The following is a 25016-nucleotide window of genomic DNA, read 5'->3' on the forward strand; positions in this document are numbered from 1 at the left end:
CGTTTATCGAATAACGTATTGAGTATCGACCAAGTGTCATAATAAGATTAAAAGAATCACGAGAAGTAGTGGTAGTGTTACTATACTTCTAGCGGTTTATTTTATGATCGACAGATATTGGTAGTTTTGCAATGTTTTTTTACAACTCGAGACCTTAGATAGAAAAATCGAATACATTGTTATGTCTGACTTGACTGATTCATTTTTCATTCGATTATCCCTTCCCTTCCCTATCTCATTTTTCGAACTGTCAAAAAGTCCGGGTTTCTACATTTGCGATTATAAATTTCCTTTTTGTAAGGTAAATATCGGGATTTTCTTGGTAAATCCACTGTTAAAATGATAGAAATCTGATATTAGTGCAATATTTGTGAAAATTGTGGAGTGGCTGTGCATATATTTTTATATATTTGTGTATGAATATCGGTGTTTCTGGGATAAAATTGCGGCATTTGATACAAGTATTTTAGGGCATAGATCGATATTTCCGTGTCTTGTGATTTATTTGTGTACATAGAACGGTTGTCCGAGCGTAAGCGCAGCTATCCAGTTCAATATTTTTAAGAATTTTCATTTTAAAGCAGTGCGAAAGGTCACCTAAGTTACTTCCATTTCCGACACTGGAGGAGCAAGGGGGAAGTTTAAAGGAAAGAAACTGACCTGGCAGGAACGGTTGTCCGGCTGAGCAAATGCGTTTGACCTCTTCGATTTTTCCACCCGTTCTTCTCCAGGTTGATGTGCTGATGTACCGGTGCGCGGCGTAGAGCTACGTGTGTTGTAGACGTTGTAGTACGCGGCGGATTGTGCTTCTATCGCGGATTGAGTGACGGGAGCGTAAGGTGCGTCGACCGACTCGAATCGCGGCGGTGGTAGAAGTGGACGAGGGTCGGTCGTTGAGGTGGCAGATGACAGCTAGTGTTCATCTACCTGCAGTTTCCGTTAGGATAGGGAAGGTGGGAAGGAGTTACAAACATCTGTGTACCTGTCTGTCAGCTGTTTGTGTGTGTACCCACGAAGTTCCTTGACCCTATGCCTATGGCCCCAACATAAACCGCCCCCCAAAGAGCCACTAAGCTCTTTAGCACGAAAAATAAAAATAATAATTAGAAGATGATTTTCCGAAACCTAAATATGTGGCATGGCTTGAGTGGAATCCACAAGCCAGCCTAAAACCTTAAGCTAATGTGCAGAGCTCGTCCCAAAGACGGAGGCGAGATGCAAGACAGGAGACCTGCTGAGCAAGCCGCCAACACCACAAGTGTAGCGTCGGGGAAAGAGCCGACAGCAGGACCCGGATGCAGAAACCAATTCGATCAACAGTTGCCTGAAAGATAAGTTCCCAGGGGTGAGCCCGTCCAAAATCCATTCGATCACTCGACAGCCCGACGTCAAGCATCGACCCGACCCACAGGACCAGGAGACGACGCGCGGCTCCCCAAGTGAGAAAACTTCCCAGGGGCTCTACCCAACACGATCCCTTCGAAGAATTCACTGCTGTGTCGTGTGCGCTTCGCACCACATGCACCTAGAGCAGAGCTCATGTTGCACTGCCCGTACCTCAGTAAGAGGGCACCCAGCACCGAGAATGTCGACCCACACAATCAAAGCCCATCACGACGGTGGTGAGAGCCGAGAAGATGCGCAGGTGTCAGTCGGAACCGGCCTAACGACTGGAAGGTAGAGCAGCGAAGAGCAGCTCCGGCAGGCGTAGAGTAAGACGGGACCTCTGCGAAGAACTTCAATACTGGAAAGTTCCTCGAACAGAGGCCGTCGCAGGATGCATTGATGCACCAAAGATGCTGGCCCAAGTGGCCACAGGGAGCCGTACAAAACAAACATTCGGCAAATCTCCCTAGTAGTGCCGAACGGTGAGACCTGATAGATGACTGTCTGGATCAGAGTCCCACTGAAACCATATCGCTAGCCCCCAGTTGCCGTTTGGACCTCACCACGGTGGGGCTTCCGTGATGAGGTGTGTAGTATCTGTTCATCAGCAGGCGTGGATACAGTTGCAGGCCGCATATGGCGCTGGTTGGCCATGCATGCGCTGCGTGGGGCGTCTCCTCGCTGGTCTGCGACGCGGCCGCTGTGGGTGGGGATCACCAACGGACACTTGGATGGACTTGTTGGGAAGCGCCACCTTATCTCGATCTATTGGTGCTTGACCCATCAAGATCCATCCGAAGATAGACCTATGTGCCGTAGGTAGTCCTTCACCCAGCTGGTACGACGTCCCATCCAGGATTCGACTGTAGAGGTCCACGCCTATCAGGAAATCAATGGGACCCGGAACAGACAGTCTATCATCAGCGAGCTTGATGCTTTTGCACCGCTCTAACACGCTCGGACACAAAGGCGCACTAGGGAGATCCCCCGTGATGTGCTTCAGCACGACGGCTGTGGCTACCAAGGCAGGCTGGGATGCACTCTGAGGGGATGCGATCCTGCACTCTACGCTGCCATTGGAGCGCTGCTTACCTCCCAAGCCGTAAAGAAGCCTAGAGCTAGTGCGGGGAAGCCGCAACCGCTGCGCCAGTTCCTCAGTGATGACAGACACCTGCGAGCCGCTGTCTATCAAGGCTCTCACCTGGTGTATGTGACCATTGTGGTCATACACCCCCACCATGGCAGTTCCTAACAACATGGTGTTGTGAATTGAACCATGGCAGACCGTGGAGCCGGGTGATGAGTCTGCGGGTCGACCATCCTTAGGTGCTGTAGATGATGATGATGATGATGGTGGCAGGTGTAGTTTTGTGTGATGATGTCCACCACACACTAGACACCTGCACTTGGACGTGCACCTACTTACAGAGTGTGCACGCAAGCAGTTACAACATAAGCCCTGTTGTGCGACAAGCTCCCTACGCTGAACAGGTGTCAGGGAATTGAACCTGTCGCACCTATAAATGGTGTGGTTACCCCGACAAAGGGCACAAGACACAGCCACTGCAGTGAGAGTCACTGTAGTGTGTGAAGTCCCCGTTTTCACATTGTTAGAGTTGCTTGACCCCCTGGAACCCGAGCCACCAACAGTCTCCAAGACTCTCAACTCTGTTTCCAGAAAGCCAAGCAAGTCTTGGAATGTTGGGATGGTGCTAGGCGAACCCCCTAAACCGAGCTCGAACCTACTACGAAGGTCAAAGGGAAGCTTTCTTAAAATGATATGGAGCAACAAGAAACTCCATGCCTTGACCTCAAAACCAAGCACACTCAGAGCCATAGTGTTCTCCTTTAAGGTGTTGACTAGCTTCCGAAGGTTGCCAGTCAACCCTTGTTGACCGAGTGTCACAGCAAGTATGGACTCCAAGTGTGTGTCGGCAATGAGTCTCTTGTTGTCATATCTTTCCTTAAGGAGCTGGTAAGCTATCTCATAGTTCCCATCGGCCAGCTCCAGATGCTTAACTAAACTAAGAGGTTCCTTGTCCAGAACACTCAGAAGGTAGTGCATCTTTTGCACACTGGACAAGTCCCCATTAGTGTGAATCAGACTGTCGAACAATCCAATGAAATTTGGCCAGTCAGTGTAGACCCCAGAGAAACTGCTCAGACTGATCTCAGGCAACTTGAAGTGAGCAGTTGATCTCACTGGCTCCACATCCGCGACGCTATTTGTCGACACTAATCCCTCGGCTATCACTTTAACGGAATAAAAGATTTCATAAAATTTGTTGAAGCGTTTGTCAGCCTGCTGCAGCACGGTCTCGTCGACGGGCAGACCCTTCAGGTTCAAGTAAGCGTCCTGGTATTGGTCGCGCATCCGCTCCAGATCCTCGAAACGAACCCTGAACATAGATAGACCAGGCGCATCCGATTTTGCCTGAAGGCTACACGCCAACTCGTAGACCCCACTCAAGTACTGCTCCGCAGTGTCCAGCTGGACCATACATATTTTAATAGGGTCGGCTGAGGCACCCTTAACGTACTTACTTTCCGATTTCATCATTATATCTAATTTGATTTACGACAATAAAAATATAACCTAAACAGTCCCAGTGTCCCAGTTGAATTAAAAAAGTAATGTGTCAGACGTCAAACTTCTACTCTGTGCTATCCTCGGAATACTGATTGAAGTTGAGTAGTGATGGACACTACTCGACTAACCGATTCTTACCGATTGACCATAGACAAAGGGAAAAAACTAGGTGACGTCACGATGACACACACAAAACAGCTGACTAGAAGACTTCAGTTACGTGCTGAAGTTTAGACAAATGTTTGTAAATAATAAACCGGGATGGACTGGAATAGGGAATATCTGGTTTACGAAGGACCATGAAATGGAGGAGCAAGGGGGAAGTTTAAAGGAAAGAAACTGACCTGGCAGGAACGGTTGTCCGGCTGAGCAAATGCGTTTGACCTCTTCGATTTTTCCACCCGTTCTTCTCCAGGTTGATGTGCTGATGTACCGGTGCGCGGCGTAGAGCTACGTGTGTTGTAGACGTTGTAGTACGCGGCGGATTGTGCTTCTATCGCGGATTGAGTGACGGGAGCGTAAGGTGCGTCGACCGACTCGAATCGCGGCGGTGGTAGAAGTGGACGAGGGTCGGTCGTTGAGGTGGCAGATGACAGCTAGTGTTCATCTACCTGCAGTTTCCGTTAGGATAGGGAAGGTGGGAAGGAGTTACAAACATCTGTGTACCTGTCTGTCAGCTGTTTGTGTGTGTACCCACGAAGTTCCTTGACCCTATGCCTATGGCCCCAACAGACACCGATCAAGGAACTATGATCTCTTTGCATATTTCTCCAGCACGTGTAACTTATTTTTAAACATCGAATAACCGTATTACTTGCTGTGAGCTCTTTTATCACATCTTTTAGTAACCTGTTGGTTTCTCTTTGATCAAAATTGTTATAATATCCCTTTGTAGTAGTACCTACCTAACCTTGTTAGGAGTTTAAAACCTTGTTACCTAGATAAATAGTAATAATTTGACTCGGTTTTACTTCTTTCTAGCATCAGAAATGTAAAAAGCTTAGATTTATTGGTGTACTTGCCTGCATGATTGGAACTTGACTTAGCCCTAAAAGTTTATGTTCTTTTGTGGAAATTTGTTGGTCTATAAACAACTCAACTTTTTTGATCAACTTATTCAGTCAGTGTCTAAACCACATTTGTGAAAATTCATGTAATTTTGGCCAGCTATTTAGACAAAAATCATATTAGCTTAGCTACTTCTAAATCACTGTGGAAACATCATCAGCCAACAATTACATATTACTATACATAGGGCTATTCCACGAACTGCCTTTGACATGCATATAAAAATTGTAGCCATTCAAAATCTCCTAAAAAACCAATTGAAACACTAATTTTTATTGTAAATATTAATGAAGAACAGATACTATTCCAAATCTCACCTAAACCCATCATCCATGACATTACAGGAAATACCATCAGCATCACCGCACCACACAGCTCGACAATGCCGGAACTCACGGAGCTGGACAAGGCCACTGCCTCTATGACTGAGAAGAGGAAGGAGGAGACCGCTTCCTCGGACAGCGACTCTGACGACACCATCCCTGAGCTGGAGGATGCTGGTGAGTGGGCTTGGTGTTTGTTAAAGATAGAGTGTTGTATTGTAAGATTTGAATTATGTGGATCATAGTTTTTCCATGACTTTCAAAATGAGACAAATATCTACCTTATTTTTACAAAGTCTTCTTCTTGAATAATTCTTTACTAATAGTAGGGCGCCCCGCCCTACTTTATATTTATTTGAATACTACTGCATTGACAAAAGAATTCAAGGAAATGCTTTTGTGGTCATAAATTATCCTGACAAACTTGGTTGCAGCCACAGATAGAGCAATTCCATTGATAAAGTATTCTACAGTCAACAAATTGAATATCCAAATCTGCATAATATCCTCTCTATTATAAACCTAATAAAGACAAGAATCCCATAACCATCCATTTATATAAATAATGATAAGTTTAGTTTTAGTGTTCTTTTCGTATTATTGCAACTGTTTTGACAATAATTTATTTGAAAGAAAGAAAGAAAGAAAGAAAGAAAAATAGTTTATTGCCACAAACAGAAAATACTTTTGAAAGCTTACTTATAAATACAAAGGTGGCAAAAGGACAGCCTCAGCTAATGCTGCGTATTGCATGCGGCAACACACTGCGCTGGTTTTCAGACTGCCCAGTTCTTAATACTAACTTAAAAACTAAAACTAAAACTAAAGGTCACAAGGTACACACATAAGGTTTTATTGTATGTATATGTGTATAGTGTTGCATAGATAAATAGGTATTAATACATGCAAGTGTGGTTAAATAATAAATAAAATATATATGTAAACACATAGTTAATAAACTAGATAACTGATTTGATGGCATGGTATAAATGATAGTAAAAATTTAATAGATTATCATTTTTGTAATTTAAATAGTAAGGCAAATTCTTTTGTTTGGTTTTGACGTAAAAATATTTTAAAATTATGTTTAAAAACTCGTCGACTAGTTTTCATCTGAAAAGGAGGTGGTAAATCGTTCCAGATTTTTGCGGCTGCAAATCTGAAACTACCTCTAAACCCTTGTGTCTTGTGTATTGGTAAATTTATTTGATTTAGTGCCCTACTACGAGTGTTATAATTGCGAGTATTATTTTTCCAATATAACTTTGAAAATAGGTATTCTGGACTATGCGTATGGACCACTTTATGCACCAGATTTGCCAGATGTAGCTGTCTTCGGGTTGCCATGTTCAGTATGCCCTTTTCAACCAAATACGGTGTGATGTGCGCCCTTTTCGGTATTTTAAAACAATAGCGCATACAAGCATTCTGTACTCTTTGTATAGCTCGTGCAGTTTTTTGAAATAACCTTGGACCATACACCACATCGCCGAAATTAAACAAGGACAGAACCAACGACTCAGTGAGCAGTATCCTTAACTCCTCTGAAAGGTACTGTCGTATATTATAAAGGACCTTTAAACGATAAAATGCATTCCTTATTTTAGAATTAACGTGTTCCACAAAACGCAACTCATTGTCCATAATTAACCCTAAATTTCTTACTTTATCAACCCTATCTATATTTATGCCATCAATAGTTATCTGGGGATTATTATTCGTAATAGTGTTCACCTGATTCTTAGTTCCATTAATAATAAACTTAGATTTTCGCGGATTGAGTACTAAATTATTTCTACTTGACCATTTTGATAAGGAGTCAAGATCCTCGTTAATCCTTTCACAAGCTTCAATGGTGTCACTGGGATTAAATGAAAAATACAGTTGTGTATCATCTGCGTACAGGTGAATTTTACAGTGATGAATATGTTTTATAAGGTCTGCAGTGTACAATACGAAAAGAAGCGGACTCAGGATTGAGCCTTGAGGACAGCCACGAGGCACTTCTCTCATTGGTGATGTCTGAGTATTGCCTTCCTCATCTGTTGTTTCAACATACTGTTTTCGTTTTGTCAAGTACGAACGGAACCATGTACAGGTTGATGGGGACAGACCATAGTAACTCATTTTCGAAAGAAGTAACTCAGTATTCAGACAATCAAAAGCACGGGAGAAATCAAGAAGAATAAGAATACTTCCTTTACCAACGTCGGATTCAGACAGTATGTCATCTGTAACCTGTAGCAAAGCTGTGTCCGTTCCATGGTTTTGACGAAATCCAGACTGCACACAGGGTAGAATTTTTTGTCTCTCCAGATAAGATGAAAGTTGCTGATGAACGACCCTTTCAATGACTTTTGACAGTACTGGTAAAATACTTATAGGGCGCAGGTCTTTATATTCCTCGACAGTGACAGTTTTTGGCAAAGGCTTAACTCTAGCAACCTTCCATAATTCCGGAAATGTATTACATTCAATCGACTTATTAATTATATATGTTATTATTGGAAGAGTTACTGATAGTGTCATACGTATCATTTCCGCGGTTAAGGTGTCATATCCAGATGCATTCGTTTCAATTGATTTTATTATTATCGCAATGTTTTCTTCCGTTGTGGTTTTAATGTTAAAAACAGAATCGACTAAACGGTTGCGTTTAAAAAAATCAATAAAATTTTGGTCTGTGTTATGGTTTCCAGGTATGTTTAAAAAAAAATTGTTAATTTCGTTAGGGTTATTTAGGTTTTTAGGGATAGAAGATAAACCTGTTTTACCTATATTAGACGAGTTCTTTAAATGATTCCACATTTTTTTGGGATTATCCATATTGTTATTTACATAAAATCTGTAATATGCAGCCTTTTCTCTTTTAATTGAGTTATTAACTAGGTTTTTTAAGTCTTTATAAAATTGCCAGTGTTGTTCAAAACCAGTAGACTGCGCCTTAACCAGTGCTTCGTCCCTATGGTTCATCATTATTTTTATTACATCAGTAATCCAAGGGAGTTGTTTGTGTGCAATACGGATTTTTTTTACTGGGGCATGTCTATCAAACAGATTGAGAATTAAATTGTTAAAAAAGACGACCATTTGGTTTAAATCTTCCATACCTATTTCGTCCTTCCCCAGGAGCCCCCGGCGCCGGCGGCATCACCAACCCCATCGCGGGCATCGACCTAGTCTCCAAGGCGAAGCAGTCGCGAGGCGAGAAGAAGGCCCGCAAGATCATGAGCAAACTCGGGCTTAAGCCTGTGAGTATATTCTATCATAGTGTGGGGGTTTGACGGGAAATGCTAGGGACAGAGTTCTGTAAATAGCCTACAACTAGGCGTATTCGTTTTTCTGATGACAAAGGAACAAAGTTATGATCCCTGATGATCTACCCAGGACGGGAACCAAACCCACCACCATCAACGAAAAATTGTGGGTTAAAGAGAAAAATTGCCATTTCTGATTTTCAATTCATGTACGAAATGTAAATAAAAACGAGTTCTTGAAGACTTGCTCAGAAAGTAAAACATATTACCAATGAATATTTTATACACACTGTAATATAAAGTAAACATACAAACAATAACAAACCCCTCCTTCACCTTCCAGGTATCAGGAGTGAACCGAGTGACCATCCGCAAGTCCAAGAACATTCTCTTCGTGATCAACTCCCCGGACGTCTACAAGAACCCCCAGTCGGACACCTACATCGTGTTTGGAGAGGCCAAGATTGAGGACCTGTCTCAGCAGGCCACCATGGCCGCTGCCGAGAGGTTCAAGGCTCCGGAGACCAATGTGGCTGGCAACGACTCCGCTAGCACTGGCACTGTAAGTTTGAGATTGAATTTTTGGTGTGTTAACTAGGAACAGAGTTTGGTATACTTAGGTTTGTACAAACTAAGCAAGGTATTAGCCACACTTCTGACAAGGTTTTGAAGAAATTAACCTGTGGTCATATTATATTCTTTATGAATCACTTTACGATATCATTATGCCCATTGCAGCTATTTTATTGAATAGATGTATGAAGATTTATGGCTCATTGCTCTAGATTCAGCCCTTGGATTAGGTTTTTGTTTTGTGACCGGCCCTATCGAAGCTGAGCAACATAATCGATATGTTGCACCAGTCATAGTGCGGCCGATATCAACCCACAGTCAGACAATATGGTCGTACACTGAATTACTAATGTCAGCATGTGCATTACCCTTGTCTTGTACAAATGTGTTTAGACATAAATAAATTAGTTGATTTGAAGTAATAGTTACTCTGCTATCCATGTTAAATCCAGGTGAAGATGATTAAATCTTACAATAACAAAGTATTTTGAGATTGTTATTGTATGGAGCTTGGTCCTTTGCATTATTCATAAACTTTATTATCGGAAATATCTGCTGAATATATTATTCTTGTTGAACGTCGACGACACGACAATAGGTATTCTCTGTTCTCCAGGTTAATATAATGCATTCTTTTCTGATGCTAATAAGTTACTGTTCGCTTCTGCAAAGGTTTGATATAATCTTTGGCAAAGATGGCGCTAATTGTTTTTCGGTCATAGGTAATGTTACCCCAAGTGTTATAAGCTATATTTTATAAAAATCGGCTTAGCCGTTCAAAAGTTACGCGATTTTTAGTGTAGGGTATTGGGGGTTTTTAATGTTGGTTAGGTAATTTTATTTTCAAATCACTAATCAGCATCACCTTCTCCAGAAGCCACTTTTGCTAACCTCTATTCTTTTACCCTCAACAGACCGTAGCCCCCATAGCCGAAGAAGAGGACGAGGAGGGCGTGGACGAGACCGGAGTCGACGAGAAGGACGTCGAGATCGTGATGTCGCAGGCCAACGTGTCGCGGGCGCGGGCCGTGCGCGCGCTTCGGAACAACCAGTCGGATATCGTTAATGCTATTATGGTGAGTTTGATTGAGGATTTATTTATTGTACACACTTTTTAACACAAAAGTCAAACCATCAAAATCATAGTTTTCAAGTTTTCATTTTGGAAAACATACATAGTTTCAAAGTAACGTTTGCGTTTACAAAGGCGGACTTATTGCCAGAAAGCAATGACGACAGTGAATGGAAGCAAGAAGCGAGCCTTCTCGTGCGACGTATCACCTATGTCCGGCGCACCCTGAGTAGTCTGAGGACTGGCCAATCCTTTCATTTCCATTTTTGGTCAGTCCCAGTCCAGAAGCATGTCCATAGATAGTAATCTATTATCGAACACATGTGGGCTGATTTGATATGCGACGTGTGGTGCTGAAACAACACGCAGATTTAATTTCATATTATTACTTCAATTAATATTTTACTAACCAAATATTTCTTTCTTTCTTTACAGGAGCTGACTATGTAATCACCAGATAGTCACAACTTAACTTTACTTAGCTTTAAGTCTGCAACAACAAGGGACCGGCCTCCAGTAGAACGAAGGAGCCAGTTCCCTCAGCATTTCTCATAGATCCAAAGTAGAGCCTTCTTCGCGAAGGTTCAGTGTGATGGTTTAAGAACGGACATACCCGGGGTGTATATAGGCATATTTTACTTGATGTAACAATTAAATATTGATAAATTCCTTTGGTGTTATTATTCTATTCCTTGCCAAGACTAGTAGAACTTAGAGAAGTGATATGGATATGTCTAGCTTTGTATCATAGAGTAAATATAGCACGTTATATCATTTCGTAACTCTCCCATGCCATAAGCTTGACCACCAGGCAAAAGTCTTCAACCAGGTGTCCAGTCAGTGATGAAAGGAAAGCTCCAGGTGGCATTGGGCTGGACATATCCATAATCAACTGTAAAGTCCTAGCTGAAGAACTGTTTGGGTAAACGAGTCTCATTGTACTTGGGAGGAGACTACAGTTAGTGGTTGCATGATGAAGGCTGACACTTTTCATGGTGTCGTAATCATCTACCAGACATAGCCCTCGTCCAAGGAGTGTCACAACAATGTTCTTCGCCTTACAGACACTGCTACTAGTCAGAGGGCCGCATGTGAGCCCACGCTGCGCTTGCTTGTTCGTGGTCTCGAAATCTTTTTATGTTAGCTGGGAAATGCTCAGAAGAATAATTGCAAGTCACACACAGATTAAAAAAATATAGTTTACTTGTCAAAATGCGTATTCAGTGTATTACTCAATACTCTGTGAACGATTTGCATTTTAGCGGCTTTGTTTTGTGATTCACCGTATTTTCGTATTTTGTTGAAAATGATTTAATATGCAATAAAGTATGTAATTCTAATTTAAAACCAATGGTATATCGCTGTGTATTCAATCGTTCTCTAGTGTAGTTGTCTCAAAATATTAGTGTTATAAACATAACCTCAAAAATGACCGAAACGGCTTGCTATATCCTCGACAATGGAGCATACACGGCTAAAGTCGGCTTCTCATCCGCGGAGCCGAAAGTCGTGCCCAACTGCATCATGAAGGCGAAGTCGGAGCGCCGCCGCCCCTTCATCGGCTCACAGATCGACGAGTGCCGAGACGCCTCAGGTCTCTTCTACATATTACCATTCCAAAAAGGCTTCCTCATCAACTGGGACACGCAGAAAACCGTATGGGACTACATGTTTAGTAAAGAATGCTGCCCCGTAAATTTTAATGAGACGCCACTCATTGTCACCGAACCTTTGTACAACTTTGCATCAATTCAAGAAGCTATGACTGAGATATTCTTTGAGGAATACGAATGCCAGTCCTTGCTGAGGATAAACGCTACAGATTTAGCTGATTATCATTATAGAAAGACTCATAATGATAATGAATGCACTCTAGTGGTTGATTCAGGCTATAGTTTCACATACATAGTGCCGTATATTAATGGTAAAAAGTATAGAGAAGGAATAAGAAGAATAGATGTTGGTGGCAAGGTGCTGACAAATCATCTGAAGGAGATCTTGTCATATAGACAGCTGAATGTTATGGATGAAACCTATGTGATTAACCAAGCGAAAGAAGACTCCTGTTTTGTGTCTCAAGACTTCAAAGCTGACATGGATATAGCTCGGAAAAGAGGTAAATTTCTATGACTCAATCTATACTGTTTCTTTTGTATTTTTCAATTTAAGTCAAGATTTTCTGTCTCACTGTTTCCTGATATGTCTCATATACACATATTCACTTGTTATTTTCAGGTGAAGAAAACACCATAGTAAAAGACTATGTCCTGCCAGACTACACCACAATCAGAAGAGGATTCCTCAGAGACGTTGTCAAGCCTGATGAAGAATTGGAGCAGCAAACATTAAGATTAAACAATGAGAGATTCACCATTCCCGAACTACTATTCCACCCATCTGATGTTGGCATACCGCAGATGGGAATACCAGAGGCTATCATGCACTCAATCAACAGTTGCCCTGAAGAAAACATGGAGTCTCTACTGGATAACATAGTTTTGTATGGTGGCAATGTACTCTTCTCCGGTTTTCGTGACAGAGTCTACAATGACGTCCGATCATTGGCTCTAGACCACTTTGATGTAAGTGTGACAGCAGCCGAAAACCCCCTAACATATGCTTGGGAAGGCGGGAAGTTACTGTTCAGAAACCCTGACTTCTACTCTTTCTGTGTGACCAAGGAGGAGTATGAAGAGGAAGGAAAAGCTCTGACGTTTGAAAGATTCGATATTTAACGGCGAAATCGAGCACCGAGATCTACTGAGTAGTGTCTCCTTGCTCGATAAAACTGCTGGGATTAAGATGTTAATGGGTTGTTCGTGACTGCCATTTTTAGTTTGCTGTGTGTTAGGCTGTTGAGTTGAAGAATTTATTGGATCTTGATAGCAGATAAATGGACTGGACTGATAATAATATAAGTAATAACTATTGCTAGAGCTATGTGCAAGAAGTAAATAAGTGTAATACATAATTTATAGTACAAATTTTCTTTTCCTTCCATTTTTTTACCTTTGAATTCCCTGCAATCATTGCTAAAGTACTTACTATTACATATTTTATGTTCTAATGTGCAAGTACTATGTACGTTTTTGAGCTCAAGCGCACATAGTAAACTGTCGCCTTTATAGTGTGGTTTTAGCTCTTTCGAAAACATTGAAATATTATTTCGCCTTGATCGTTTTATTTAGAAACTTATGTATGCAGCTGATTCCGCTACCGTGTATTTGAAAGTAGGAGGACACTTTCAAATACATACTTCATTGGTAGGAGACCCGTGCCCCAGCAGTGGGGTCGTGATGATGATGGTATAATAATGATCTATCTATCCTCTCCTAAATTAAATAATTAGGGTACAAAAAAAACAAAATAGTAGCGGATAATTTTAATTTATTAGTGCAATAAGGCATACATCACAAGTCCCGTACTCAGTACTCGCCCGCGAATCAACAACTTGCTAGACAAATGCATATTTAGTTATATTAATAACTTAAAAACTAATAATAATAAAATTATACTGAATTTAAAATAACCTAAGCATTGATGAATTATTTGTGATCAAAATTTTGGACAACCATGCCTTTTCTTCAGGTTACTGCACAGATCTGACTAACATTAATCTGAAAATATTGTGTATAATACTTATAGCTTATAAAGCCATGTAGAAGGAAAGACTGAACAAATAGAATATCCATTTGTTTAAACCAATTTCATGATGAGAAACATAACATACATATTATTTGAGAATTAAAATGGTTTATTCCAAAGCCTACCTATTAACGAGATACAAGTGCCAATCATTCCAGAGATGCTTTTACACGACAAGAGTTGCAGATAACCTCACGAACTGAGTTACTGCTCGGATGCTACAGAAAACCGATGAAGCTCTATTTTCCCATTATTCTTTGTACAGGGTGTTGCAAAAAACCCTTTTTTAAACTTAGTTGGTCACGTGATTTTTTACTATGGAGAATAAAATTTTTTTTTCGCCAATTTTGAAATTCTGATTTCATTTTCGGGCTTAGATATACCATGCTGCACATGTAGGTTTCGGCTTAGTATACCCTTTTTGCAACACCCTGTGTATTAACAGCAGTGCACGACAGCTCTCGTTCGTTCGTGTTTCGTCAGTATAGAGTCACTCATGTCTACTTTCATACGAGCGGCCTAGTACTCTTATCGTGTAAACCCCGCTTCAATCAGCCGTGCATCCCATAACCCTCCCAAGCCTAGTCGATGGAGTCGGCCGGGGAGCGCACGTCGTCGATCTTGAGGATCATCTTCACGAGCTGCGTCGCGAGCGCGATCTGCTGCTTCTTCGAGTGGAGCGACTCGATCACGTTCTGCGCTTTCATGTCGTTGGAGCCTGGTGGAGGGGAGGGGGGATTAGATAAATATTATAAATACGAGGAGCAATTTGCAATTGTAGGGTCACAGTAGACCCTACAATACAGGATTACCTAGTGTAGGGAACAAAAGAGAAAATGATGTATACCTTTACCTACAGAACCATAGAATAACGAGTACTAGTAGTATTAGCTGTATTAGTATACTACTGTACTTGTTATTCTATGACAGAACACATACAATTTGTTATATACAAGACTACTACTTAGATTTTATATTATTATACTGTACTTACTGTACTTTTTGAAATGAAAATCAAATAAATTATGATATGAAATTTAGCTAAAATTATACCACTATGTGTGTACTCTGGCGGTAAGGATAACGTTCTAAGGAAACCTGCACAGTGCACGCAGGCTGTATCAAAAGTGGTATAGTAAGCGGAAAGAGGGTTACTCAGCGGGTCATCCTGAACAACTTTTGTTGTATAGCTTTTACCTTCACACAGAGTGTCTCAGAGTGACTGATGATGATGATATATAAGTTAACAGATATACGTAATGTATTCTTCAAATACATACCCTTGTCCATGCAGTCGATACCGAGGTTGGAGTTGTTCTCGGTGACCTGGCGCGCCTTCACTTCAGACAACGCGTCGATGGGGGAGAGACCACTGGAATAATAAATAATTGGTTATTTAGTTGTGCTCAACAAGATGCCAACGGAACGGAGTGGGATAAGAGGCTCCATTCTGCGGTTAGGCTGTTTTTAACAGCATGCAGATTTCATCACGCACGCGGGATGGCACGCCATTCTCCCACGTCTTGCGTGCATATTCCACTCGTTACAATGAATACTTGTATGAACGCGTGCGGGGCAACCACGCAGCGTCCCCAGTACGTTAACTGTTCGTCACCGACTAATTTAGCGACGTATTTAGGTTTATTACGCCTAGTGCTCACAGTTTACTACTTTTGCGAACACTCTACGCAATAGATAATTACAAACTCAGCATAACTGGCGTAGTAATCACCTATAGTTTGACTGAACTTTTGTTTGGTTGAACGCAGCCTAAACACATGTGTGGGTGAGACAGACTGTCGGACTTCCTTATAGGGTTACCAGGTCCATAATTTGTTCCTAAACACATGTGTGAGTGAGACAGCTACCTGTTCTCGGCGAGAGCGAGCGGGATGGCCTCCAGCGCGTCGGAGAAGGCCCGGAACGGATACTGTTCCAGTGAAGACAGCTTCTCCGCCTGGCGCGCCACGGCGAGCGAGCACGAGATCTCGGCCGCGCCGCCGCCGTATACCACGCGGGAGTCCTGTGGAAGAGGATAGTGGTTAGATTATACATTATAACATTTATCACGAATCTTGATAACAGACCCGTGCAGCGCGGACTGACGACGGCACAGCGGGGTCACCACGCTTACCGTCCTCGCGGCACGGGCTTGTTATCGACGTCGATAAACTTGTTTCATGCGCGTTACACCAATCACAGCGACATATTTATCGCAAATAGCGACATACAGACTTTTATCTACGTCTATTACGATCTACTATTTATCAAATTTATAGCGAATCTTGATTTAGTGATCTACGTCGATAAAGGACCCGTGCAACGCGGACTGACGACAGCACAGCTGGTCACCGCGCTTACCAGTCCTTGCGACACGGGTCCGTTATCGCCGTCGATAAACTCGTCTCGATTTCCATAATCACAGCGACGTTTATCTCCGTTTATAAAGAACCCGTGTTTCTTACAAGGTACATAACGTAAACACACCTGCACAAGCGACCTGACGATGCACAGAGCGTCGTGCACACTGCGTTTCGCCTCCTCCACGATCATGCGGTTGATGGTTGGTTAAGAACAGTCACCGCGCGCGAGTTGCAGCACTGCTCGATCACCAGCATCTCGTCTTTGGATGTGCCGAAAGGGGTTATTAACCACGTCGGTATACTTACTAGTTTAGTGCGCGTTCAACTTATCAGATGTACCTATGTATCGCGAATCTTGATTTAGTGTTATCGCCGTCTATAAACTCGTCTCATATACCACCTATCAGACGTAAGTATACTTTTCGCAAACCACCTAACAAATTTATCGGTAATCTTGATTAAGTCACTTTTATTTACGTCGATAAACTCGTTGAATGCGCGTTCCACCAATCACAGCCCCGTATTTAAGGCAAATAGCGACATACTAACTTTTATCTACGTCGAAAACGCACCCGTGAGGATAGACGATGGTTTTTTTGTTTACTAGGTAAATAAAGTAAGTAAATAAGGTAAACACACCTGCACAAGCGATCTGACGATGCACAGAGCGTCGTGCACACTGCGTTTCGCCTCCTCCACGATCATGCGGTTGCCGCCGCGCATCAGAACTGTCACCGCGCGCGAGTTGCAGCACTGCTCGATCACTAACATCTCGTCTTTGGATGTGCCGAATGCTGGAATGAGGAGAAATTTTGAAGTTAGTTTATTTGAGAGGTCCTTAGATATAGTGAAGTACTGTTTGATAGCAGGAATTAGGGGGAAATGAAGTTAATAGAGATTAACATATTGGAGTTCATGTGATAGATGATGGTGGACAGGAACAATTCAGATCATACAGCCAAGTTCTCCGCAAAATTGTGGTCTTCTTTGTGTGTAGGGTTTGTCACCGTGGCGAAAGGATTAGCCAGTCAGATTAGCGTCAGTCGCTGACTGTGCGTCAGGAAATAGTGATAATTATGTAACTCAAGGAGGCTCCATGTGCACTCCATAATATTAATCATGGTAAATCAAGATTTATTTTTGTCATCATTATTGTTCCTGTTCTATTACAAAGAGCTAACGGGAACGGGAAACCTATATATTCTGTCTATCGCGACTTTGTCTAGGCCAGCGTGCACTGCGGTTGTGGCAGACTGCGATTTTAAAATCGCAAAAACGCGCGATTGGCCTATTTTTCTCCTTAAATCGCCCTAAGAGCGTCATAACTACTTACTAAGCTCCCTAACAAGTCCGCAAGAGCCCAGCTTGTCCGGCGTGAGCTCCTCGAAGCGCGGCACGATGCGGCCGCCCGTGGCGATGGCGATGAGCTCCATCTCGGGCCCGCCCACCCAGCGCACGGCCGGCAGCCCCTGCGAGAGTAGCAGGTGGTTCGCCTCGTCGTCGAAGCCCCATTGGCAGATGGCCAGGGTCGCTCCGGCGTCCTGGAAGGAAGGTTTTATTCTTATTAATATAGTTGGTAAAGATATAGCACCATATCAGGCATTTAAAAAAAAATTAACAACCTTTTCACATGGATATTGAGACAATGTGAGTGACTCATTCCTCAGTCAACTCACATACCCACTGCAACCTATATCTAGGTTCAGCAACACCCACCCCAGTCCCAACATGGATGGGTGAACATCATACCTTGACTCTCTTGACCATCTCGAGGAACTTGCCGTGCTCGTACTGTCTCACCTCAGGACACTGACTTGCACCTATATCTAGGTTCAGCAACACCCACCCCAGCACCAACAAGGATGGGTGACCACCACATACCTTGACTCTCTTGACCATCTCGAGGAACTTGTCGTGCTCGTACTGCCTCACCTCACATACCCACTGCCATCCACACATATCTAGGTTCAGCAACACACGCCCCATCCCCACCACGGATGGGTGAACATCATACCTTGACTCTCTTGACCATCTCGAGGAACTTGTCGTGCTCGTACTGTCTGAGCTCGCGGTACTCGGCGGCCGAGCCCACCGCCAGCTTGTGCTTGGTCTTCGGCTTCGGCGGCTCGAACGGGCACGTCAGGATCGCTAGCTTCACGTCCTGGGGAAGGGAATTGGGTGTTAGTTTATGTAGAAAAAATATAAAAAAGGAAGAGAGAAGTATGTTTTGTAAAAGCTCCTTCCCATTATGTCGTGTTTCGGGAGGAATTTTGATTGTGTGTCGTAGTAGCAGAACATTTTATATGAAACTGGTCTGACACCGATTTACATATAAAATGCACATCTGATAAAAAATGCGCCCAACTGACGGACGACATAGTGGGAACGGAAGGTAAGTACTGAACACTTCAGACACAGCCAAGGAGAATATCACGGTAAATCAAAATAGCATTAATTTTGAATCATCATTAGTGTTCATTACAGATACCTATGTAAGTAAAAGTAAGTCAGGCAGAGACTCATTTAAGTACCGTAAAGGTTCGGCCTAAATCTACAAGTGTTAGAGCCCTTGAAACATGGGATACATACAAATAAAAAAAACTTCGGCTTTACACAATAAGACTATGCTTGGTCCTATGAAAACTTTAAAACTACTGAAGGAATTTTCATGAAATATGGTATACAGATACTGCATACAGCTGATACCCTGCATTACCACATACACAACTTTTTACCCCGACTTTCCACGGTAAAACTTTTTAACTCTGGCAACAGCTACTCATTTCCATTACCTTAAGCACTTTAGGCATCTGCGGGTGGCTCATGGTCTTGTCTATGACGACTCCTCGCACCAGCGTCGAGTCCTCCATGCGCCCGCCCACCTTGCCCTCCACCTTGATCAGCTCGAAGTTCACGTCGCGCTTCTCGAGGTCGGCTACGGAGAGTACCGCCTGGGGGTTTGGAGGATAGGTTTGGTGAGTTGTTGGTGGGGGATTTTACGTTGTGGTGGGGCATTTAAGGGATGTGGTGGCTGGCGGAGCATTTAAGGGCTGTGTTGGGGCATTTGAAGACTCTGAATGGTATTCTCTCTTTAGTATTATTCCATGAGTGTAAAAGGGGAAAACTACAATTTTGGTTAAGGGGCCGTCCATTAATCACGTGAGGTCGTTTTTCTCATTTTTTGACCCCCCCCTCCCCCCTGGTGATATTTGGTGAGGTTTGGGACCAACCCTCCCTCCCCCCCCCTTGGATCACGTGTATTTTTTTGGAAGTCTAGGTAAAGGCAATTTTTGACTAGAAAAAATATAGGTCATACTACAAATCGTTAAAATTTTTGTGCCGTCCAAAATATCGGTTCAGAAATACCTAATTTTTGACAAAAAATTAATACACGTGATGTCTAACGAGAACCCCCCCCTCCCCCTCGTGATGTTTCGTGAGGTTTTCAGTACCCCCCCCCCCCCCCCTTTGAGCCTCACGTGATTAATGGACGGCCCCTAAATAACTGTAGCTTTTTTATCTTGATCTAGATGATATGTTAGGGTAGAAGAGTTGACATGATTTTTGGGAAAAGTCCTAAATCCATCAATGAAATATTGTTGCCTGATAAGGAGTATCACTAGTATAGGCAAATATTATTATTAATTTATGGCAAATTCATGCCTCGAATTATTCTGCTTCATTCTATCACACATTTCAATAATAATCTTCCAAAACACTCACATCAACAGCGATCTCAGCCATCAGCTTGTGGCATTTGACCACAACCTTTGACCCCAGGGTCGTCATGGCAACCTTGATCAGATTATCCCGGGTGTCCTTGTTGACAGGGAAGGCCTCGGAGACAGAGTCCAGGTGGGCGAGGGCGGCTGCGGCGGCCATCTCGAAGCCATCGGCGATGCGGATCGGGTGGATGCCTTTGTCTAGCAGGTTGGAGGCTTGCTCGAGGAGGGCACCTGATGGAGAGGAGTTTTGGTTAATGTAGGATATTGTTAGGTGTAATAATAACAGTACCACTTTTGTAACACCTGTTATGAAAACTGGGGTGGAAGATACTGCTGAGGGAACTATGTGGCCAATGTAGACAGTTGTAATGGCTTCATTTATAGGTGGGGGGTCAGGCAAACCAAACAATTCCATTGGAGTGCTGAATCCTTTGTTCATAAATAAATGAAATAAATGGCAACCATTTCAGTTTAGTTGCTACCATTACCAATGTTGCATTGGCAATATATTGCTCAGATTTGTTTCCTCTAATTATTAGACTAGCCAGTAATTTGATGTCTTTGAGGTCCACTTGGTAGATCCAAGTGGACATCAAATTCAACATGATGTACACAACTGTTTACTTTGTTTAACTTACCAGCCAACACAACAACTCCGGTGGTCCCATCACCGATCTCATCATCCTGAGACTGTGCGAGCTGCACCATGAGCTTGCCGATCTGGTGCTCTACATCCATGAGCTTCAGGATGGTGGCTCCGTCGTTGGTGACTGTCACGTCGCCATCTGGGGACACCATCATCTTGTCCAGACCACGGGGGCCAAGCGATGTGCGGAGGATGCCCGCAATCTGGCGGGCAGCCGAGATGTGTGACTGGAATGGGAAAAGTTTTTGTTTGAGAATCATCATTGTCATCAGGTCCTGGGATCCCTACTCAGGGACATAGGGCTCAAATTGTAGATTTATACTCTGACTGTTCATTAGAGAATTTATGAATAATAATACTAATCTAAACTTCACTATTACATTTTTTTAGTTGAATGAATATTATTAAATTAATTTATAAATGTTTTTTGATTAAACTATAGGAAGACTCAAGACTAAAATAGGTTGTTTTGTAAAGAATACTTCAGACACAGCCAAGGAAGATATCATTATGAATCAATATCTTACAGTAAGATAAACTTATTAGCATCATCATAAGTATTCAGGACCTTTAATTTTTCGTTATTTTTACTATAGTAAATCGTCATGTGACTCATAGACAAAAACATCTGCTCACAAAACTCATCAAAACATGATAAATACAAGCAAATATTCCCATTTATCAATGGGAAACGAATTGTCTGTGTAAAAACGATACTTAAAGTGTAATTTCCTTACAGGATATGCAAAGAAAACTATATTATGAGGTAAAATTGTACTGGTTAAATTTCAGGTTACAAAATTGTCTTTGTTCTGTCTTTTATTAGACCATAATTTGTTTACATTTTATTACTGAGCTATATCCTTGGATGTTTACAGTTTAATTATCAGTCTACATGTAAGATTTACTGAAAATAGTCGGGATAATTTATGAAAATACTACCTTCAAGGCATCGATACCGGTCAGCCGTTTTTGCCTCTCTTGGTCACGTAAAATTATAAATGGTCTCCCATACTCATCAAAGGCCACTGATCCAGGGAACATGGCCATTTTTCACTGCAAAATCAATTCACTGGTCTAAGATGGAATTCGATTCAAAATAAAATTAGAAAAATAGCCATTCGCAAAACAAATGACTATTTTGTTTTTTTTAAGAAATGACACTGACATTGACAGTTCATAAGTAGGTTTTTCATAACGGTGTAATTTACTTGTCACTTTCAGAAAATAAAAAATAAATGTTAGCATTCCATACCACACTATTACACAACAAAAAATAAAGGTTAAATTGTTTTTTTTTTTTAAATTAAATCTTTGCGTTGAATTTTCACTTTACTCGAGCAAAAATCCTTACAATCGATGATCTTTTAATCTGTATGTAATATCATAAGTTGTTTTCTTTGAATAAAGATTTATTCTATTCTATTCTATTCTAAAGGGTTTTTCAATAAGGGCGGGTAGATTTTGAAACGAAATTAAACAAGCTGCGTATGAGGTATCAACAATTTTTTTTATTTATTTAAAAGGCCTATATATGCCATTAAGTATGGAAGATGACATCATTCAAATGCCCACCTCGGCTTCTCACAGTGGCACGGATCCGAGTGGTCCAATTTTCAATGACTTTTCCGCATAGATCGACTGCCTCGGGTTCTGCTGTACACTTTGACGGATCGCCGCGATGTTCTCGGCTGATCTTGTGTTTCTTGAACGTACAGGTGTGGGTTGATCGATTAACGAACCGGTTGTTTCAAATTTGGCCACCAAACGCTGAAGAGTCGACTGTGAAGGGCCACCACGTCTACCGTAAAATGGGCGCAATGCACGCAACGTTTGCACTAACACTTATTTTGAGAATAAAGTTTTATCATTTGTACGCGCTGTTCAATCGTGTAACCTGCCATGGTGATTTGGCATAAGCAACTGAATAATAAGCAAAAGATTTGACAATTGTCACCAAAACAAAATGGCCGCCACGGGCCGCCAAAATCTACCCGCGCCAATTGAAAAACCCTTTATTACTTGTGATCTGTGCACTTTGAAAAACTTGAAAAGAAAGAAGTTAGGGATAATGTTGCCATTACTATTAAATCTCTTACTTTTTTATATTTTATTAAGACATTCTTCTAAGGAACTAAACATTCTGCTTTTTCACCGAAGGGTAGTATGAAGAGCCTGTAAATAGGCCTTTTAATTATTAAATAATTTTAATGTTTATAAGGTTTTGTCTCACTATATAGAGTTGCTACACATAAGTTGGGAGTACCCTCATTTATCTTCAGGAATTCATACTTACATTGGCTGTACACACAACAATATTTTCCAACTAAGTACTTACATCTGGCATACTTCTCTAAATTAACTAGTTGGTAGTGGCCACTGGCTTATGCCTCAAGCTTCCATCACATGGCTTTTATTCTTAATTTCCCTTTACATTAGATATGAATTATTTTAATCACTTATTATTATTAGGTACTACAAAAGAAACAAAAAAATACAACATAAAGTTTATTTACTGATTCATAATTACATATTTGCTAAACTTAAGATTAATTACACCTGCAGAATAACTATCACTGAAGATTACCTGAAACAGAAAGGATCATGATTTATTTATACTGTATGCAATATTATGTTTTGAACAGTAACTATAATGGTTATAGTGGGTACCTCTAATGTCAATAGATAATTTTAGATAAGCTAATGAACTTTAAAAAGGCCTGATATTCAACACTGAATGGCTAAGCCAAATTTGATAAAATATGACTAAGAACACTTTGGGTAGCATTACACTTTGCCATACAAAACAATAACCAGACAAATTCACACAGACATATTAAACTTATAAAACCCCAATTTATCCATTGAGGATCATTGAATATATTTTTTTATCTTTTGAATATGACTTTTGGAAAAGGCTAGTATTGACAAAGTTGACCGCTAGAGAAAAAATTACACATTAAAAACATCAGCATGTTGTATGCCTTCCCAGAGTGGGTTATTTGTTGGTATAATGAGTCTGATCCTTTTACCATAAAATTGCATAGAATAATATAATGAATTTATCAAATTTATACTGTGTTACACACAAGTTGAACCTGACACCTTACTTAAAATTTGTCCTGAGGATACTATTCTTAGGAGTCTTGCTTTAATTTAAGAGACATGTAAAACACATACCATTTCAATATTTTACCCTAAATGCTACAATGATGCTTAGTTGCGATACTAGGTACCTTGATTTGATTACACTATGTGGAGTGGAGACATTCTATCAAGTACCCTACCTTTGAAAAGTTTTTTTTTCTACTTTTACCCAACTTTTGATTGCTCAGCAGGGGTGACAAAACTATAAAGAACTAACCAAAAATTACCGTTTACTTCTTGAGGAGCTGGTGGCGAGTGATGAGGTAGGGGGCGGAGAGCCCCGAGCCGGCGTACAGGATGAACATGGCCGTCAGCTTGTAGCGGTTGTTGATGTCGAACGGCAGGTTCTGTAAGATACCAATAGGAATTTCATTAGAAATAGAAATTATGAATGTGTTTAGATGATGTTAAGTGTTTGTTATTAAAAACTAGGAGGTGCTCTACATATTGTATTCTCTGAAAGTCTTTGTGTAGGTACTTTATTCAGTAAGTCATCTATAGTCTTAAGAGTTAAGATTTTGAGTTTAGCTCAAACCGCCATTGATTAAGTTATAAAAAATTATGACGAAATAATAATAATGGCAACGGTACCTAAGTTACGTACTTAACAAATTTTAATAATAATATGATTAAAAAATGTTACAGGGAAACAAATGAAAACAGGAGGATATAGAATCAAAACAGATTGCGGAAAAGGGAATGGTTATGTAATGTGAAAAGTTTTTTGGAAAAACACTTACCTCCCCGGGAATACCTCCATGGCCGTGGTTCCTCACAAAGTTGGTCATCACATTCCTGCCCAATTTGGTGGAAATACGAGCGAGTGGGGCGTGCATTTTTGGTTTTTTCACAAAATTATTGGATCAATCCTCAAAAAATTTCAAGTGAAGTGATAGTTAGGTATGGGCGTTATTTCACGTCACTATTTACAATAACTGGCTACGGGACATGTAACCGAATAACCAGTTTCTAGATATACGGCAAGCTAGTGATTTTTGTAACCTAGTGATTTTTGTAACCTATAGTGATTTTTGTGACCAAGTGATTTTTGTAAACTGGACATGGGCGTTATTTCACTGTCACTATTAACAATACGTTATACGACAAACTACCAGTGACTTATGTAATCAAGTGATTTTTGTAAACTAGGTATTGGCTTTATTTCACGTCACTATTTACAATACGACAACCTAGTGACTTTTGTAAACTAGTTATAATTTA

The 25016-nt window shown here is 41.3% G+C and overlaps 5 protein-coding genes across 6 annotated transcripts; 2 read left to right on the plus strand and 3 right to left on the minus strand.

The window, feature by feature from the left end:
* Nucleotides 1-176: 176 nt before the first annotated feature.
* LOC105381312 (nascent polypeptide-associated complex subunit alpha) lies at nt 177-10938 on the plus strand. The gene is made up of 6 exons (XM_038113562.2): nt 177-301; nt 5389-5544; nt 8497-8618; nt 8968-9186; nt 10112-10273; nt 10705-10938. The coding sequence occupies exons 2-6, from the start codon at nt 5427-5429 to the stop codon at nt 10717-10719; spliced, it is 636 nt and encodes a 211-aa protein (XP_037969490.2). The 5' UTR covers nt 177-301; nt 5389-5426; the 3' UTR covers nt 10720-10938.
* LOC125491426 lies at nt 598-3946 on the minus strand. Its single transcript, XM_048633414.1, has 2 exons — nt 3205-3946; nt 598-620 (listed from the first exon to the last, which is right to left on the minus strand). The coding sequence occupies exons 1-2, from the start codon at nt 3944-3946 to the stop codon at nt 598-600; spliced, it is 765 nt and encodes a 254-aa protein (XP_048489371.1).
* A 629-nt stretch (nt 10939-11567) lies between the features above and the next one.
* LOC105381311 (actin-related protein 6) lies at nt 11568-13279 on the plus strand. The gene is made up of 2 exons (XM_048621936.1): nt 11568-12385; nt 12505-13279. Exons 1-2 carry the CDS (start codon nt 11698-11700, stop codon nt 13002-13004), a joined length of 1188 nt encoding a protein of 395 aa, XP_048477893.1. The 5' UTR covers nt 11568-11697; the 3' UTR covers nt 13005-13279.
* A 360-nt stretch (nt 13280-13639) lies between these two features.
* On the minus strand, nt 13640-21814 carry LOC105381310 (T-complex protein 1 subunit epsilon). The gene is made up of 10 exons (XM_038113086.2): nt 21591-21814; nt 20641-20875; nt 20001-20233; nt 19070-19228; nt 18292-18438; nt 17611-17818; nt 16917-17071; nt 15783-15937; nt 15195-15286; nt 13640-14632 (listed from the first exon to the last, which is right to left on the minus strand). Exons 1-10 carry the CDS (start codon nt 21696-21698, stop codon nt 14496-14498), a joined length of 1629 nt encoding a protein of 542 aa, XP_037969014.1. The 5' UTR covers nt 21699-21814; the 3' UTR covers nt 13640-14495.
* Nucleotides 21815-23143: 1329 nt separating this feature from the next.
* Nucleotides 23144-24693, minus strand: LOC105385093 (cytochrome c oxidase subunit 7C, mitochondrial). 2 transcript variants are annotated; one of them, XM_011555407.3, is made up of 3 exons: nt 24536-24693; nt 24023-24142; nt 23144-23235 (listed from the first exon to the last, which is right to left on the minus strand). In XM_011555407.3, the coding sequence occupies exons 1-2, from the start codon at nt 24629-24631 to the stop codon at nt 24026-24028; spliced, it is 213 nt and encodes a 70-aa protein (XP_011553709.1). In that variant the 5' UTR covers nt 24632-24693; the 3' UTR covers nt 23144-23235; nt 24023-24025. The 2 variants fall into 2 exon arrangements, with proteins under 2 accessions (XP_011553709.1, XP_011553710.1); XM_011555408.3 differs by having other exon boundaries at nt 24013-24142.
* Nucleotides 24694-25016: the final 323 nt, after the last annotated feature.

The sequence above is a fragment of the Plutella xylostella genome, chromosome 2, assembly GCF_932276165.1.
Source record: "Plutella xylostella chromosome 2, ilPluXylo3.1, whole genome shotgun sequence".
NCBI classification, from domain to species: Eukaryota; Metazoa; Arthropoda; class Insecta; order Lepidoptera; family Plutellidae; genus Plutella; species Plutella xylostella.